This window comes from Parasteatoda tepidariorum, chromosome 4 (assembly GCF_043381705.1).
Source record: "Parasteatoda tepidariorum isolate YZ-2023 chromosome 4, CAS_Ptep_4.0, whole genome shotgun sequence".
In the NCBI taxonomy this organism is placed as follows: Eukaryota; Metazoa; Arthropoda; class Arachnida; order Araneae; family Theridiidae; genus Parasteatoda; species Parasteatoda tepidariorum.
Genome location: NC_092207.1, coordinates 90,292,223 through 90,308,391, shown reverse-complemented (window position 1 = coordinate 90,308,391; position 16,169 = coordinate 90,292,223). Strand labels below are relative to the sequence as shown.

The 16,169-nt window shown below is 27.1% G+C and overlaps 2 protein-coding genes across 3 annotated transcripts in view; one reads left to right on the top strand and one right to left on the bottom strand.

Moving 5' to 3' along the window:
- Nucleotides 1-1,202: 1,202 nt before the first annotated feature.
- Nucleotides 1,203-8,986, bottom strand: LOC107442132 (glycine cleavage system H protein, mitochondrial). Its single transcript, XM_016055606.3, has 5 exons — nt 8,646-8,986; nt 7,632-7,711; nt 7,425-7,488; nt 4,785-4,916; nt 1,203-1,573 (listed from the first exon to the last, which is right to left on the bottom strand). Exons 1-5 carry the CDS (start codon nt 8,764-8,766, stop codon nt 1,479-1,481), a joined length of 492 nt encoding a protein of 163 aa, XP_015911092.1. The 5' UTR covers nt 8,767-8,986; the 3' UTR covers nt 1,203-1,478.
- A 12-nt stretch (nt 8,987-8,998) lies between these two features.
- Nucleotides 8,999-16,169, top strand: part of LOC107442128 (uncharacterized) — a 10,903-nt gene continuing 3,732 nt past the window's right edge. The window contains exons 1-3 of one of the 2 annotated variants that reach the window (XM_016055601.3): nt 8,999-9,311; nt 11,256-11,369; nt 14,967-15,171. In XM_016055601.3, coding sequence (XP_015911087.1) covers nt 9,258-9,311; nt 11,256-11,369; nt 14,967-15,171 — 373 coding nt within the window. In that variant the 5' untranslated portion in view covers nt 8,999-9,257. The remainder of the gene's footprint in view (nt 9,312-11,255; nt 11,370-14,966; nt 15,172-16,169) is intronic. The other variant, XM_016055602.4, reaches the window with a different exon arrangement.

The window sequence follows — 16,169 nt, the reverse complement described above, 5'->3', positions numbered from 1 at the left end:
TACTATGTAATTTTAAGAGAGTAAAAAATGTGTCTGAAATTTTGAAACACACTGAGTTGTAGCAAAACATATGTATGGGTCTGACAAACTTTAAAATAAAACTGTTTACATAGCTTAAAAAGTAAGATACACAAGACAAGTATTAATTCACACAAAAAGTATGATTTTAACTTGCTCCTTTCAGAAATTACGAGATATTATCCCATTTTTTCTAAAAAGTCAAACTTGTGAAATTTAATTTCTGTATTCACAAACTTCGTTTTTAATTTTACATTAAATTAAAATAAAAACGAAAGAAAAAATAATATTTAGAATTGAAAACATATATCCAATACTGAAATTATTTGTTACAATCTGAAACTTCACAGCGATGCATATATGATTCATAACTGTAAATGATCATATGGTCCTCTATATAAGCTTATATCTTCTTATTTTGTAATCTGGCAAACTTGGCGCGAAAATATTTAAAATCATTTTTGAAAGATGCAGGTAAGTGGAAGTAAACATAAATTTGCTTCTCGCTTTATATATTTCATTTTATGTTTTATTCTGTGTTTTCTTGATTTTTATTTTTCGCTCAATATGTTTCGTATTTTTTGATTAATTTGTTCTTTTTTCGTGCTCCTCACACTATTGTATTGATATATTTTGCTCTGACAATATTAATACAAGTTAGAAAACATTTTTTTATAGATATAATCCTGTGAGCTGATGACAAGATTATATCTTTTCTTATTTTGTTTTTGAGCTTTTTAATTTTTACTTTAAATTTATGAATATTTTTTTAAAAAAAATGTAATTATTTTTTTCGTCTTTTTAAAAAAATCTAAAAGAATTATTTAATATTGCCGAATCTTTTTTGAGAGAAAGGTATTGCTAATAATAATTTTTAAAAAAATTTTAAATTCTTTTTTTTTTGTTAAAATATTAAGAGTAACTAATTCTATAAAATTTTAAACAATAATAGTTATGAAGATTCTGTTTTATATTTCCTTTAAAAAAAAATCTGCATTGTTACTTTCTGAAATATTTTCCTTTCCCCTTACATTTTTTTTAACAAAAAGAAATGGATTATCTTTTCACTACTACTTAAGACACAAACAATTATTTTTAAAAAAAATATGAGATAATGGAGCTAATACTGGTATTTTACACTCAATAACAACAATACATAAAACAAAACAAAAAATACTACCCAATTATACAAATCATAAAAAAATTTATTGAAAATATAACAATAATATAACACACATATATTGAGAGAGCTTTGTAAGGATTAACATAATGAAACTTATCAAAAGAAATAAAAAATGCTTGGACAATACTAAAGTTTCATGATGTAGAAAAAAATGCACAACTTTCCATAAATTATAAAACAATTTTTAATGATTTTGAAAGTCATCTAATACTGATATCAAACTAAAGTCAACAATTGCACTAAGTTAAGTATTCTTTATAAAATAAACTCATTTACTCTAATGTATTGATTTTAGATACTTTTCATAAGCTTCTTCATCCATTAAAGAATCGACTTCTTTTGGATCAGAAATTTCTATTTTAAACATCCAACCTGAAAAATAAATTTCATTTGTTAAATTTCAACTAAATTTAAAATGAACATATTTTAAGGACAAAGGTTATAATATTGAAAAACATTAAATATGTACTACAAAATAAATCAACAGAAGTCATAAAAAAAGGTAAACACATTTCTAAAATTGTAGATTACAAATGATTAAATAACAATGATTAATATAATCAGTCGAATAGTTCCTGAGCAATCGTATTTTAACAAATTTATATTTTCAAGTTTGCGACTAAACCTTATATTTTACAGGTCAAAATACAAGTCCATCGGAAATAAAAGGAATCGAAAAGATATTTTTACAATTTAGTAAAAGTAGTAACTGTACAGTAATAAAAGTAATAACTGACATTTTAAAAGTTATTTACTTCTTAGTTACTATAAGAAACATTTACTTCAAAGAATATCAATATCATTGATTCTTCCTTTCATATAAAGCCTTGCTAAAAAAAAAATTTATTTTTCATCTTCTCATATTTCTTTCCAATGATCACATAAAACTATATTATCGTCGTCCGTATCTACTCATCGATAATTATCAGCTTCTTTTGTATTTATTAAGCTTGCGAGTTCTTTCCAATTTTATTGATGGATATTCTACACACATATCTTGCATGCTTACACTTTTAAGAATCGGTGCATCAGGCACCTCTTTCTCAAACTTGGAAATTTCTTTCTTGTTGGAGTTACAAGAAAAGATTTATTAAATTATTCAAGAAAGTTTTAACAAACGGAATTTAAGAAAGCCATTTAAATTTTTCTGGAAAAACAAATTAATGATCTTCAATAAATCTCAAAATAATCCAGATTATTTTTCCAATTATTTTACTGCAAATATAATAAATAGCCAGGAGAAAATTCAAATTAAAAGAAAAGCAATTCATAAAAAATTAAGCTATCACGATTCCTTGGTGTTACTTTTAAATTTCAGTTATAAAGAAAAAGTCAAAGCAATTTGCACATGTAAAAGTTTTGGGAATTCAGAAGATAATATCTGAATTTTTTTTTAATTTAAGATGCTTAAATTTAAATAAATTGCTCAGAGTGAGGTATATGTAGAGTTTTAACTATGGTAGGAATTACACACCACAATTATGATGTAAAAACCGTAAAAGCTGACTATGAGAAAAGATCAAAATTTTTTTTAAAGAAACGGCTTACAAACAAAATTGTTAAACAAGTGACAACATAAAAAGTCAAATGGGTCATATCGTAGTTTTGAGATACCTTACTCACAGACTTATTTTATTTTATAACCGGCCTTGAACAACTGACCCAATTCTGAGTTAATGTCTATCAAATCTCAAAGCTATAGCTTTGTAATTTTGAACCCAACCCAGAAGACAAGGGAACTCCTACATCAAGCATTGGGACAATCTAACTATGATGAAGGATTTTTTAATGGAACTAACCTGCATTTGGGTTACATAAAGAGAAAAACCTTCACAATTAGTCTGATAGCAATGGGGTTCTAACCCATGCTCCATCGACCACTGAGTATATTTTACAACAGCACTGTGGTCGTTGCAAGACAATTCCTATCAACCAGCCACTGCTGGGATTGGAATCTAAATCACCTCATGGGAAGACGAGCGCTCTATCCCCTGAGCCACAACGGCTCTTATAGACATATTTGATAACCAGCGCTGAACAGTCAACCAATTTTTGAGTTTGCGACTATTAATGTTCAACTCTATAGCCTTGTAATTTTTAACCCATTCCAAAAGACAAGGGAACTCCTGGATCAAGTTTTGGGAGAAATTTGCATCCATGGAGGACTTTTTGATGGAAATAAACTGTGTTTGTGTTACATGGAGAGAGAAATCTCGAAGAGGTTAGCCTAACGGCAAGGAGACTAACCCAGGATCCATCTACCACTGAGGATATTTAACGTCAGTGCGAGGCGGGAGCGGAATTCGTAGCGCCCAGCTATTGCTGGGATTCAAACCCGGTTCACCCTATTGGAAGGTGAATGCTATATGAGACATATTCATCAAAAGGTGCGAAAGAAGAATTCCTTTGTCCCAAACTACATCATAAACAAAAAAGACTAAATTGGGCCTATAAGTACATGTTATAATGTTATATGGATATGAATGGATTATTGTAATGTTCAGCTAAGAAAGTTACGTGAAATTCATGCGTTCTAGGTTAAAAATTTTATTAGAGGCATGACTTAAGAAATTGCCAAATTGATGTAGTTAGAAATAGACATGGTGGCCATCTTTCCATGTCTGTTTCTAAATTCCATGGTGGTATGAGGTTCCCTTGCATTCTATGAACAAAACAGTTAAGCATTTTTGAGCTGTTCTTCAAACTGTCAACATTCCACAATAAGTCATATCCTACCTTTTAGAGTTATATTAGATGGGCTAAAGTGGGTTTCCAAACAAGACAATGTCAGCATTTATAAATCTATGTCTACACAATGGTTTAGATCAAAAAATATAGAAGTTTTATTCTGCCTCAACTTAGTTCCGACCTAAAGCCATAGAAAATTATTATTTTACAACTCATAAATGGGAATGGAAAACAGTACTCATCAGTACTGGAATTCAAAGAAGTCATTAATAAATAAATGGTTCAATATTGATAAAGGAAGTATGCATAATCTTGTCCTTTCAAGTAAATTCTGTGTTTTACTTTATTAAAAAAGGACTATAACATTAATTTTTAAAATTTTGTATTTTATTTTTTCTGCATAAATATATTACCATTTGTGCATAAACATTTGTGGCAGTTAAAATTGGCAAAAATGGAAATATTTTTTTTTGCTACTGCACTTTTTTTAGTTATGGCATTCTTTATCTATGGTATCTTTTGCTATCAACTCATGATACCTACAGTAGAATATTTTTGGAAAAAAATATGCATTATTATGGAAATTATAGAAAAATTATGTGGTGCACTGTACTAGAATGTATTATGACTTAAAAAATATTTGATGTAAAAAACTATTTCCTATTAAATAGGTGTATATCTACATTAAAAGCTATACCTTTCAATTAAGGCATGCACATAATTTGAAAAATCCCTAAATAACAAAAATATTCATATTTTCACATCAATAACATAAAAATCATAGGTAATAAAGATATTTTAAAAAAAAAGAGTTTTAAGGAAATATAAAGAAATGAGTAAATGTGTTAATAAGTAACATTTTAAAATATTATAAAAGTTTTGCAAAAAATAGTACCATTTTCATAGCAAGATGTATTTATTAAACTTGGCTCATCAGTTAGTTTATCATTTACTTCTGTAACTGTTCCACCAACAGGAGTATATACTTCATTTACTGCTTTAACACTTTCAATAACCCCTGCTTCCTCTAAAAAACAAATAAGAACAATCTAGAATTAGAAAACCGTTATGTCCTTTATTTCCCAAGAAAGTAAGCATTTAAATACATTAAATAATTTAGATTTATTTGATTTTATAATAAAAGCATGATGTATGTACTTTTATTGCAAATGGAATGTATTCTTGCAAATGGAACACAGTTATACTAAAAAGCAAATCAGTAATATAAGCCTTTACGTATTTAGAAAGAATTGTTATACTCTAATTTGCAAAAGTAATGTTCAAAAACAAGAAAACGTTCAAAACTAATTCTGTATTGATTACAAAAAAAAATAATATATTAAGGTAATAACATTATGCTCAGAACTTCACTTCATTCTTCATAATTACAGTAAAAAATACATATCTTACAAAACAACAGAGATTAAAAAAGGTTCTTAATAACATTTCATATTGAATTCACGCCATGTAACAAAATTTAGTATTTTATAGTTTTGAAATAAAATTTTTGTCACTTTCACAACCCAGCAAAATTTTTCTTTTATTTATAAGGTATATTTTAGTTCACTTTATAAATAATAATAAGCCTTAACTAAAGTTTAAATCTAACTATTTTAAGATAGTAAGTTATTTCTTTGTATTATGGATGTATTTCATTCTATGTGGTAAGTGTATACAAAGTTTCAATTAATACCCTTTGGAAATTATGCATTTTTATGACAATTACTTCATTCAAAATTTCCATTACCACAATATTTCTATTTACGTCATTATCTCTAATGCACAAAAGTTTGATTGTGTATGACTTAAGTAATTCCTTTTCTAAAAATTTCAAAATCCAGTTAAGACTTATTGTACTAAGAGTACATAAAAATATCACAAATATTAACTTATAATTAAAATTAGCAAGCATATTTATTCAAATCATACTATATTATAAAATATAATGCTGAAGAAACTTAGAATAAAGCATAGCAGCACAATGTTAAAGTAATTCATAATCATCCTCAGGAGCAGAATTATATGTTCTGCAATAAATCTTTTGATAATTAAAAATATTCTGCAAGTATTCTCTAAAATAAATAAAAAGAATATCAATAGTAATTTATTACCACTTTTAAGTGGGGGAATAATTTTATTTCACCAACTAAACTTGCAAAAAAAAAATTATTAGTTAGATATTAACTTAATGCGTTATAGTCTAGCAATGAAAAAATAATTCTATAAACAGCAAGTAAAATTTTAAATTATTAAATTTTTCTGCAGGAAAGCAGACTATCTGTTTTAGAGTCATCAACAAAAATAAGAGTAGGTAAATTTTCTCCAGCAATGAGACAAATTTAAGTGGTTTTAAATTTTTTAAAATTTTGTACATAATTAACAATATTTAGTATAAATGCAGGTATAACTTATCATCAATTTTATTTAGTATTCATTACAATCACAAGGTATGCAAAAAGATACTTGATAATTATCTATTGTTTAGTGTTCGTGATATATTGATCAATTAATAGCGAACTGTTACAAACATAAACATTTATTTACAAACTTAATAACATAAAATTGACAAGATCATTCTGAGTAACAGGGGGATGTTCCCTGTTCTAGAGTTGAATGGCAACTGAATAATAATGTGTTATATGAGGTGAGCGCCGCCTCGTGGCAATTCTTAACATCGATTAATAGATTTTTGTAATTGGTTCCATTGTGATTGATAGCATTAGAAAAGCAGTGGTTGATATAAAGGATTGCAACACAGAAGATTTGGGCGAAGAAACGTAAATATTTTTGCTATCTAGACAAATAAAGTATTGTACTATTGTAAAAATGTGTGCTTTTCATCCTTTAATCAAAATGAAACCACAGTCAAGTCAAAAGGGCTAATAGTTCAGAAGTTAAAAGGTTTTTCTAAGTACAAAAATTACAATTTGATACCTATTGAAAACAAGTTTTGCGGGTCTCATAATCTTATCTAGATAAATTAAGTATTATTTGCTTTTTTTATGCTGAATTGAATGAAACCAAACATAATTCAATTAGATAAATAAATTTAAAGGGGTTTAAAGTATTGGTAGTAAGTACTAGAATTTTATACTATTTTATGCATTTAACACTATCTAGACAATTGATAATTTTTTTCGTATATATTTTTCATGCTGATTTGAATAAGACAAATACATTTGAAATTGTTTGGGTCTTAATGTATAAAATGAATAATTTATTTATGATTTGATCATACTATGATCTTTGCCACTGATGACAAAGATAAATTATTATTGGCTATTAATTAAAAAGCAGCCTAGTGCAATAGGAAAGGATAGTTACAATTTATATGTTCTGGAGGAATATAGTACTTAACATACAATGTTAAACAACAAACAATTACAGTAAACCTTTAATGTCTTAAATATTTATGTTAAGGAAATACTCTTAATAGAATTTTTCTTCTAAAAAGTGACAACTGAGAAAAATATCGCAATTATTTTTATTGAGAAAAAGAATGCTGCCAGACATTACAAAAACATTGAACACATACCATCTTTTTCAATTTTTTGACCAACTTCTGGAACTTGCACGTAAACAACATCACCTAATGCATCCTAAAATAATATACTTCTTAATATAAAACAATATTATTGGCTTATAAAAGTTACAATTTAAATACATTGAAAAACATAAAACAAAAAAGCAACATTATTTTTACAATTAAAAATAAATTCATAGAAAATAATAAAATAATTACCTGTGCATAATGAGACACGCCAACTGTACCAATATTTCCATTTGCTACAATCCATTCATGTTTATCTGAATATTTTCTATCTAAAAATGAAACCATGAAATGTCAGGAAATATGAACATACATCTTGAGTCAAACTTATTTATTAATTAAACCATAATTATCAGATTATTAACAATAACCAATCTTTCCCATTTCAATTGCAAAGGAAATTTCACTATGTGTGTAAATATTTATATAATCTGTATAACTTTTAAAAGTCATTTTAAATTCAACACAACAGTTAAGATAAGATGGCAAATAATTACAAAACAACTATTTTAAAAAGGCAATTCATTTATTTATTTTCATTAAAACTAAGGTTTCACAATTGTTACTACTATTAAGGAATTTGAAATACATTAATATTAAATTTCATGGCCTGAATACTATGGAAGGATAAAAATAACTTTTTGCCTTAATAAGTAATTAGTTAAAAAAAATGTGAATTCTGAAAAATTTGAAAATAGCAAATATGAAATCTATATCTACAAACAAATGAGAAAATATAGGTAAAATTTTACAATAGGATGTTCTTCCTCGTTTAGTAATTTATGTTCTTACGGAATGACTTTAAATAAAGATATTCTAATAGCAAGAAATCGTAATAGAAATAGAGGGAAAATGGAAGATTTCGTCAACAATAAAAGCTCGAAGTTACAGTGCCCTACAAAAGGGTCACCCTATTCTACACTCTAACCCATAAAATGTCTAATATACCTATAAACCAAACACATATATTGAAATATTTATTACATTTAATATAGATTCAAATATTATAAATATTTCATAATATAAAATAGCCAATTCTCAATGAAAACGTTCAGGAAAAAGTTTTGCTATTTCCAACAAAATTTCGTAATTTAAAAGAGATGAGTAAGCATTAACCAGCAAAATTTCTTTGGCTAAATAAAGTCTGCAAATAAGATAAAATTATTATCAAAATTAAATGCGAACAAACTCTTGACTTCTACATACTCGACAATATAAAAGCAGTCCGAGAAAAATATCTCGTAGATGGATACTTTAAAATAGATAATTTAGCTACTTCATAACATAAACGAGAATTTTTTGACAAATGCTTGACTAAAGCAGCCATTTTGAGTGAAATAACTACTCGAAAATGTTCAAGTGATTAGTAATCAACGAGTGTAATATAACTAAACTGATATCATAAATAAACAAATTATGAAATCGCAAGAACAAGATGTGCCGGTGTTGCCGTTCATAGGAAATGACTTTTAAAAAATTATTAATTTATTTTACAATTAAATTAGGACAATCAATTGGATTATTATGCCTTTTTTGTTTGTTTTAATAAAGAAACTTTTACTAGCAAAACTTTTTTTATTTTCATCATTATTATATTTATGTTTGATTTTTTTTATATTTTACCACTAGGTAGCAGCACTACACGCAAATGAATTACATCTGCTACATCTGGAAACTATCATCAAATTTCTGGCAATGATTAGCTAAAAAAAGTTTATTTCCGGTCTACATTCTGTCTCTGTCTGCTAGTTTGAAAGCATAAAACCTATGTGTTTGAAACAATAGTTTTCTTCTTCCTTTGAATTACTTAAATTAAAGATGCAATATTTAATATTATTCAGCTTGATATTTATTGCTACAGTGTCTGCAAAGGTTATAATTTATATTATTTTTAATACAATGAAAACTTTTTTTCTTAAAAAATGAAACTTTCTGTATTATTTGCTTGTTTTCCATATTTTATAGTGTTGTATCTTCCTATACAAATGTTAATAACTTAATTTGTATTTGCTCGAATATTTGTTGTTTCTTAAATAACTTTTAAAAGAAAAGAAACGAGTAGCCAACGCCCCTGAAGTGGCTCCCTCTACTTTTAATATTTTTTTTTTTTGTAAAAGAAAGAGAATCTTTTCTAAAACAAAAATGTTTCCCCATAGTTAAAAGTTGCATTATGATATGCAAATAGTTTTACTTATATAAAAATTAGTGTTATTCTCTTATATTTTCTAGAAAGAATATTTATATTTAACTTAATTAAAAAGTTATGAATTTCATGCTCTCATTTCCTTTTCCATTTCTATAATAAACTTTAAATATTGTACTGACATAATTTAATAGTAAAAATAAACTGAACTCAAGGGTTTAAATTTTATGAAATCCTAGTCATTTGTTGCAAAATATTATTTTTGCAGGGATATTTTTTCAATCATGATTCAACTCTAATCGTCAAGGGACCAAATGTATTTTTAGTTTTTAAATATTTGTAAAAAGCATGTAAATATTTGCGAAGTGATGGCTATGAGTTATACCCTTTCAGTTGGTCCCCTTCTGAGATGGGGTTTTTTTTTTCTAGTTTCTTGCATGCCACTACCTGGAAGCTAAGACTTGGCAATAATTTTGCTGCTGATCACAAAACAGAAAAATTCCTCTTTTTCTAATTGTATAATTTTTAATCAAATGTTGCCATGTTATTTTTAATCAATGCCAAACCAACGAGTGGAAAGTTGTATGCATTTTAATGGTTATCCAGTTGAATGTTGCAAGTTTAACAAATTAAACTATCCTTAACATATTTCAGTAAACAAGTTTTCAAAATGAAAATCTTTTTACTCGTTGAGTTTGAGTTGAGATTTTTAAACTAAAATGTTGAAAATAATGGGAAGATTTCTGTATCAGTCTCCAGGCCAAGTCGTTTTCAGGCAATGGCGCATGAGAAACTAAGAAGGAAAATGACATCCTAGAAAGCGATTCATTCAAAGCCGCTTCCAGTAAACCTCAAAAAAAAAAATTTTAAATTTTTGCAAATTTAAAATTCCTTTGGCAAATGAAGTTGGTGTAAACAAGTACTGATACAGGAACATCCCAAACATAGAATCTATGCAAAATATATACATTTTACATTGGTAGTCTTATTTTTTGTGATTTCTATAAGCGTTTAGGGACCAACTCGGAAGAAATTACTCTTACCCCACCCCCAGGCAAACAACTACTTATTTTGTTTGTTTTTTTTTAAATTTGCAAGTTTGAAATCTATTTGGCACCTTACCAATTGTAGTTTACTCGACAGATCACGATCTTGAAAGGAACCCCACAGATTGGTGTATTTCAGGAAGTCAGATATGTCGTAAATGGTTACATCCATTATCAATATTAAATAAATCTTTCAAATAATTTTATATATGACTAAGGTCATAGGTTTTACAGCTAAAACAAAAAAAAACTCTAAATTTGGATGTTCTGATTAGTTAGGTTTTGGTGGGTTAAGTTAGATGTTACATAATTGTCTCGTTTTGGTCTATAAATGAGTAAAATTCTGAATATTCTTGTTTGTGTGTTATTCTTAATATAGGTAATATTTATATTTGACCATATTGAAATGTTTTTTCAGTAGAAAAAGTATCAACTCTCAAAAGAAATTTATTTTTCAAGTGATTTGATTTTCTAAACTAAATTTTTTTTCTAAAAAATTCTGGAACAAAAATGCAAGTCTTCTTTGATTAGTGTATTTATATACATATAATTAATTTTATTTTAAGTATATACTTTTCCATTGCTTATGCAGTCATTACATCTTTACTTTAAATGTTCTGTCTGCAGCAAATTACTGAATGGAAGAAATGGCCACCGCAAATCCGTAAACGATATCTACAAGTTTTAAAAACTAATTTTAAAAATAGACTTGGTAATGATATTGATTTTAATCAAGTAGTGGTAAGTATTAATTAATTCAAATGACTACTAACAAAATCTTAATGGAATCAAAATCTTAATTTATTGGAACTAATTCAATTTCTATCTTCTGTTTAATGTACAATTCTAAAAATGTAAAAGTTTGGTTTGTGATTCCCTAGTGTAATCATTTAACCAAAATAAATGAAATTTTAGTTATTAAAGAAAAAAAAAATTTATATCAAAGTAATGTAATCTTCTTCAGTTTAAGTGACTTTCAAGTATGTTTTTAATTATTTGTTAATCCTGAATAATACTTCATTTGTATAGGATTAATCTTAGGATTATTTTAATTAATGTAATTTTTTTTAAATAATTAGTGTTGAAAAACATATTTATGAATTTTGCTATACTCCAGAATTATTAAAGTAAATCACGAGATTTTGAAAAATAATTATGTAACTAGTTTATCTAAAGAGGACTTCATATAAAGCGAAGCATTTAAGATTTTTTTGGATTTAACCAACTGAGCATTAGTTTTTATCTGGGGCCCTACTATGAGAGACCGGGAATGAAATGGAGATACCCGGCTAGAAAGTTTGGTTCCATTAACTATCAGAACCGTACCTTGAACACTTGCTTGAAATCAGACATCGTGGGTCTGTCCAGGGCAAATTTACTGCCTTTTAGTGGTACTTTCACAAATTCAATTTTAGGAAAAATGGTAGTTTCACAAAATACTTTTAGCATATTTTCAAAAAATATTTAAATATTTTTGAAAATATTTTCTNTTCTTGGCTTTTTCTGGTAATTGAAAAATTGAGATGTTCAGCTTTAAAAAAAATTTTCAAAAATTAAGATTGATTTTTATGTTCTTTGTTTCGCTTTTCGACTTTTTCAAAAACGTTCTTGATTGGCCTTATTTTTTAGAGTTAATTAACGTTTTTCCAGGAAATATTATTCTGAGCATTGAAATTTTAGTTTCAGTGTTGCTATACTGCTAAAAGATTTTGCTATTTGGCCCCAAGTGAACGGCATTCAATAGATTTTTTCTTCTTCCTTTTGCCGAATATTTGGTTTTTGATCAAATCACAATTCATTACCACATTCGACCAAATTATATTCGTTGCGGAAATGAAAAAGAAGGAAAAATAACTAGGATTTACAATAAAACTGTACGGTAATACCGTATCAAAAAGTGATTATTTAATTGCGTGATTAACAATCACGTGTCGTAATAACATCATAGTTAAATAACGGGATCATCAAAATCACGAGTAAAAGTATAGAAATAATTAGGAAAAAATATATTTATGCTGAACTCAGCACAAATAAAGCACGTCAAATGCATGATTTAAAATTTGCATGTCGTAACAGAATAATTGGAATTTTTTATTTGGGAATTTTGGAATTTTTTACGTAGGAACGCATAGCAATAACTGCCAAGAAATTTTTTTGAAGAAAAAGAAAGAATCGCAAAAAAAAAGATAAAAAATCACTTAGATTTAAGATGAAATCGTCACAAATAAGGTGCCCCAAAAGTGATTATTTAAATTTGCGATCTGAAACTCGCGTCATTATAAAAATTTGGAATTTTCAAAATCACGTAGAAAAGCGGAAATAACTGTTTAAAAAAATCATTAATATTTACGATAAATTCGGCTTCAAGAAAGCGCGTTAAACGTACATTTACTAAAGAATCTGTTAAAATTGATTGTGTCAAAACGTGATGACTTAAAAGTGCGATTAAAAATTGCCATTTTTTAAAAAAATTTTTATTGTGTTTAGAAACTCTCGCGGGCCGCAGGTTGTGCACCCCTAAATTAAGGTAATTTTTTTTCATAATAATTAGTGTTGAAAAACATATTTATGAATTTTGTTATACTCCAGAATTATTAAAGTAAATCACGAGATTTTGAAAAATAATTATGTAACTAGTTTATCTAAAGAGGACTTCATATAAAGCGAAACATTTAAGATTTTTTTGGATTTAGCCAACTGAGCATTAGTTTTTATCTGGGGCCCTACTATGAGAGACCGGGAATGAAATGGAGATACCCGGCTGGAAAGTTTAGTTCCATTAACTATCAGAACCATACCATGAACACTTGCTTGAAATCAGACATCGTGGGTCTGTCCAGGGCAAACTGACTGCCTTTTAGTGGTACTTTCACAAATTCAATTTTAGGAAAAATGGTAGTTTCACAAAATACTTTTAGCATATTTTCAAAAAATATTTAAATATTTTTGAAAATATTTTCTTATTTTACCCTATTTTTGTGTTGATTTTTTAATATTTTTTAAATTTCACAAATTATGTCTAAATTTTCACAAAATGGGTACCTCTCAAAAAAACTTAGATAGACCCCTGGACATGCCACGATGACTGGTTCTAAGGACGTGGATAAAATTGAACCAATCACACAATTTACTTAGATTTTTTTTCAAGTGTGGCAACACAAGCGCGAATAAACAGAAGTGATTAGTTAAGATTATGAAATTAGCTTATGCTATTTAGATAATATTTTTGACTACCATAACAACAATTATACCTTGGCCCCAGTTGGGCTTGACATTGGCCCTATATGAACATGCTCTGAGGGACCAATATTAGAATCTCTAGATTTTTTTAATATTGGTCCTATGCTGTGTCAATATCAGCCTATAATTGGGCTTATGTTGACTGAATAATGATTATAAAGTATCAGGTGAATCTGACAATTCTATATAGAGCCAATATTGGTTGTAAAATATCGGGTGAATTAGACAGCTCTATATAGGACCCATATCGGAAAAATATCGGCCCTTTGAACCCTTATTGAGCCAAGATTAGTGAATATTGATCCAATGAGAATGCAAGACAAGTTTTATTGATGTGTGCAAAAAGAGTTTAATTTGCTTACACTGCACTAAAGACATTGAAAAATAATCAAAAGTGAAAATCACATTAAGGGAACCAAAATTTTTTACTACTCTCTTGACCTATTGTTCAATATTGTGGTTAGGCTACTCAATATTTTAAGAGTAAACAATGTAACCCCATCAACAAAAAAAAAAAATGGTATGTTAATTCAAACAAAGAAAATTCTTGTGTCTGATGCTTGAGTTATCTGCCAGATTATTAAGGTTAATATTCATATTAACTAAATTAATAAATTAAAATAGATCCCCAAACATTTGTTTGTTAAAATTTTTAATACATAAACCTGTTTTGCTAAACTTTAAATTTGTGAAAATGAAATTCCAATAAAAACAATTATGAAGATATTATATATTATTACTGCTAATTTGGTTATATTAACAAAATTTTTAGTTTTGTGATAACTTGAAATGGTGCATTTCTAATTAAATTACTTAATAAGCTCATCAAGTTTAGATGGAGAGCTACTAATGCAGAAAAAAGAGTAAAGAACCTTGAAAAGTAGTTATTGAATATAAAATATGTGTCAGTTGTAAAAATGCATACCATTAGATATTTGATTTAAAGTAATTTTTCATTTTTAAATTTGTCAATGTAATAGTTCTAATATAATAGTAATCCTTCATTTTTAATAATTCTTTTTTTTTCTTTTACTTGTTATTAACTTTAGCTGTGATGGCTTACTTTCTGTATCATTAACATGCTTGCAATATTTTTAGGATAAATCTGTAGAAGTTACGCATAAAGTCTACTTTGATGTTACTTCAGAAGGCAAAAAACTTGGCACAATTGTTATCGGATTATTCGGAAGTGTAGTTCCCAAAACTGTTGAAAACTTTGTAGCCTTTTCTGGTAATGGATATCAAGGCAAAAAGTTTGAAGGAAGCAAGTTCCACAGAGTAATAAGAGATTTTATGATTCAAGGTAAATAATTTAAAATTAATTAACAAATTATATATAGTTGAATCATTGATACTTCAGCCTTTCCATTCGATCAGGAAAAGAATAATTTTATATACCTGTGTGTATATATATATATATATACACACTGACAGTGAAACCTTTAGAAGAGACCATTAAAACCTCTCCCAGCAATCGGCCAAACCTCTGCCCTAAATGCGGAAAAGATCAAATAAGAAAACACAAAAAAGATGATAACAAAAAATATTTAAAAAAATAAATTGATTAATTAATTGAAAAGTATTCCAAATATGTGCATGAGGCTCTAATTTAGAGAGCTCTTTTTGACGATCTCTGGAAGATCTATAACCTCATGTTGAAGTCAGAGTGCACTAAAGACAATGATTTATTTAGAGTTGAAAGTCTAATTCGAAAAAACTAAGCATTTCAAACAACAAACTACTTCACATCTTTTAAAGCAGGGTTGGGTTTTTGACGTCAAAAAGTGGTTTTTGACATGACAAGGGTATAATACTGGTTTAAACCGTCAAAAATGTCAAAAACTGAAGTTTGCCAAGAAAATATATAAACTTCAAAACTACCAACAGTTGCCATGCATTATATTGAAAAATAATTATACTATAGGTAATCAGCAGGTTTTAAAATATTTTTTAATTAAAATTAAGGTAAAATAACAGATTTAAAATCTCAAAAATTTATATTCAAATACATGTGCAAAAAATTTTTTGAAATATTTATATTTTGAAAAAAAAAATTTTTTTTTTGATACTTAAGAAAATTAAAAGTTTATTACTATGCATTATTGACATATAAGGAACATATAACTAATTTTTATAAGGAACTTACAAGTTATGTTGTATAAATACAAACTTGATACAAGTGTATGAAAAAAAAAAATTTTATACCGAATATCTTTATTATCCAGTATGTTAATTTGAATTCAAAAGTAGTTATATTTGTGAATAATGATAAATATAATTCATATTGTTTATTATATTTAT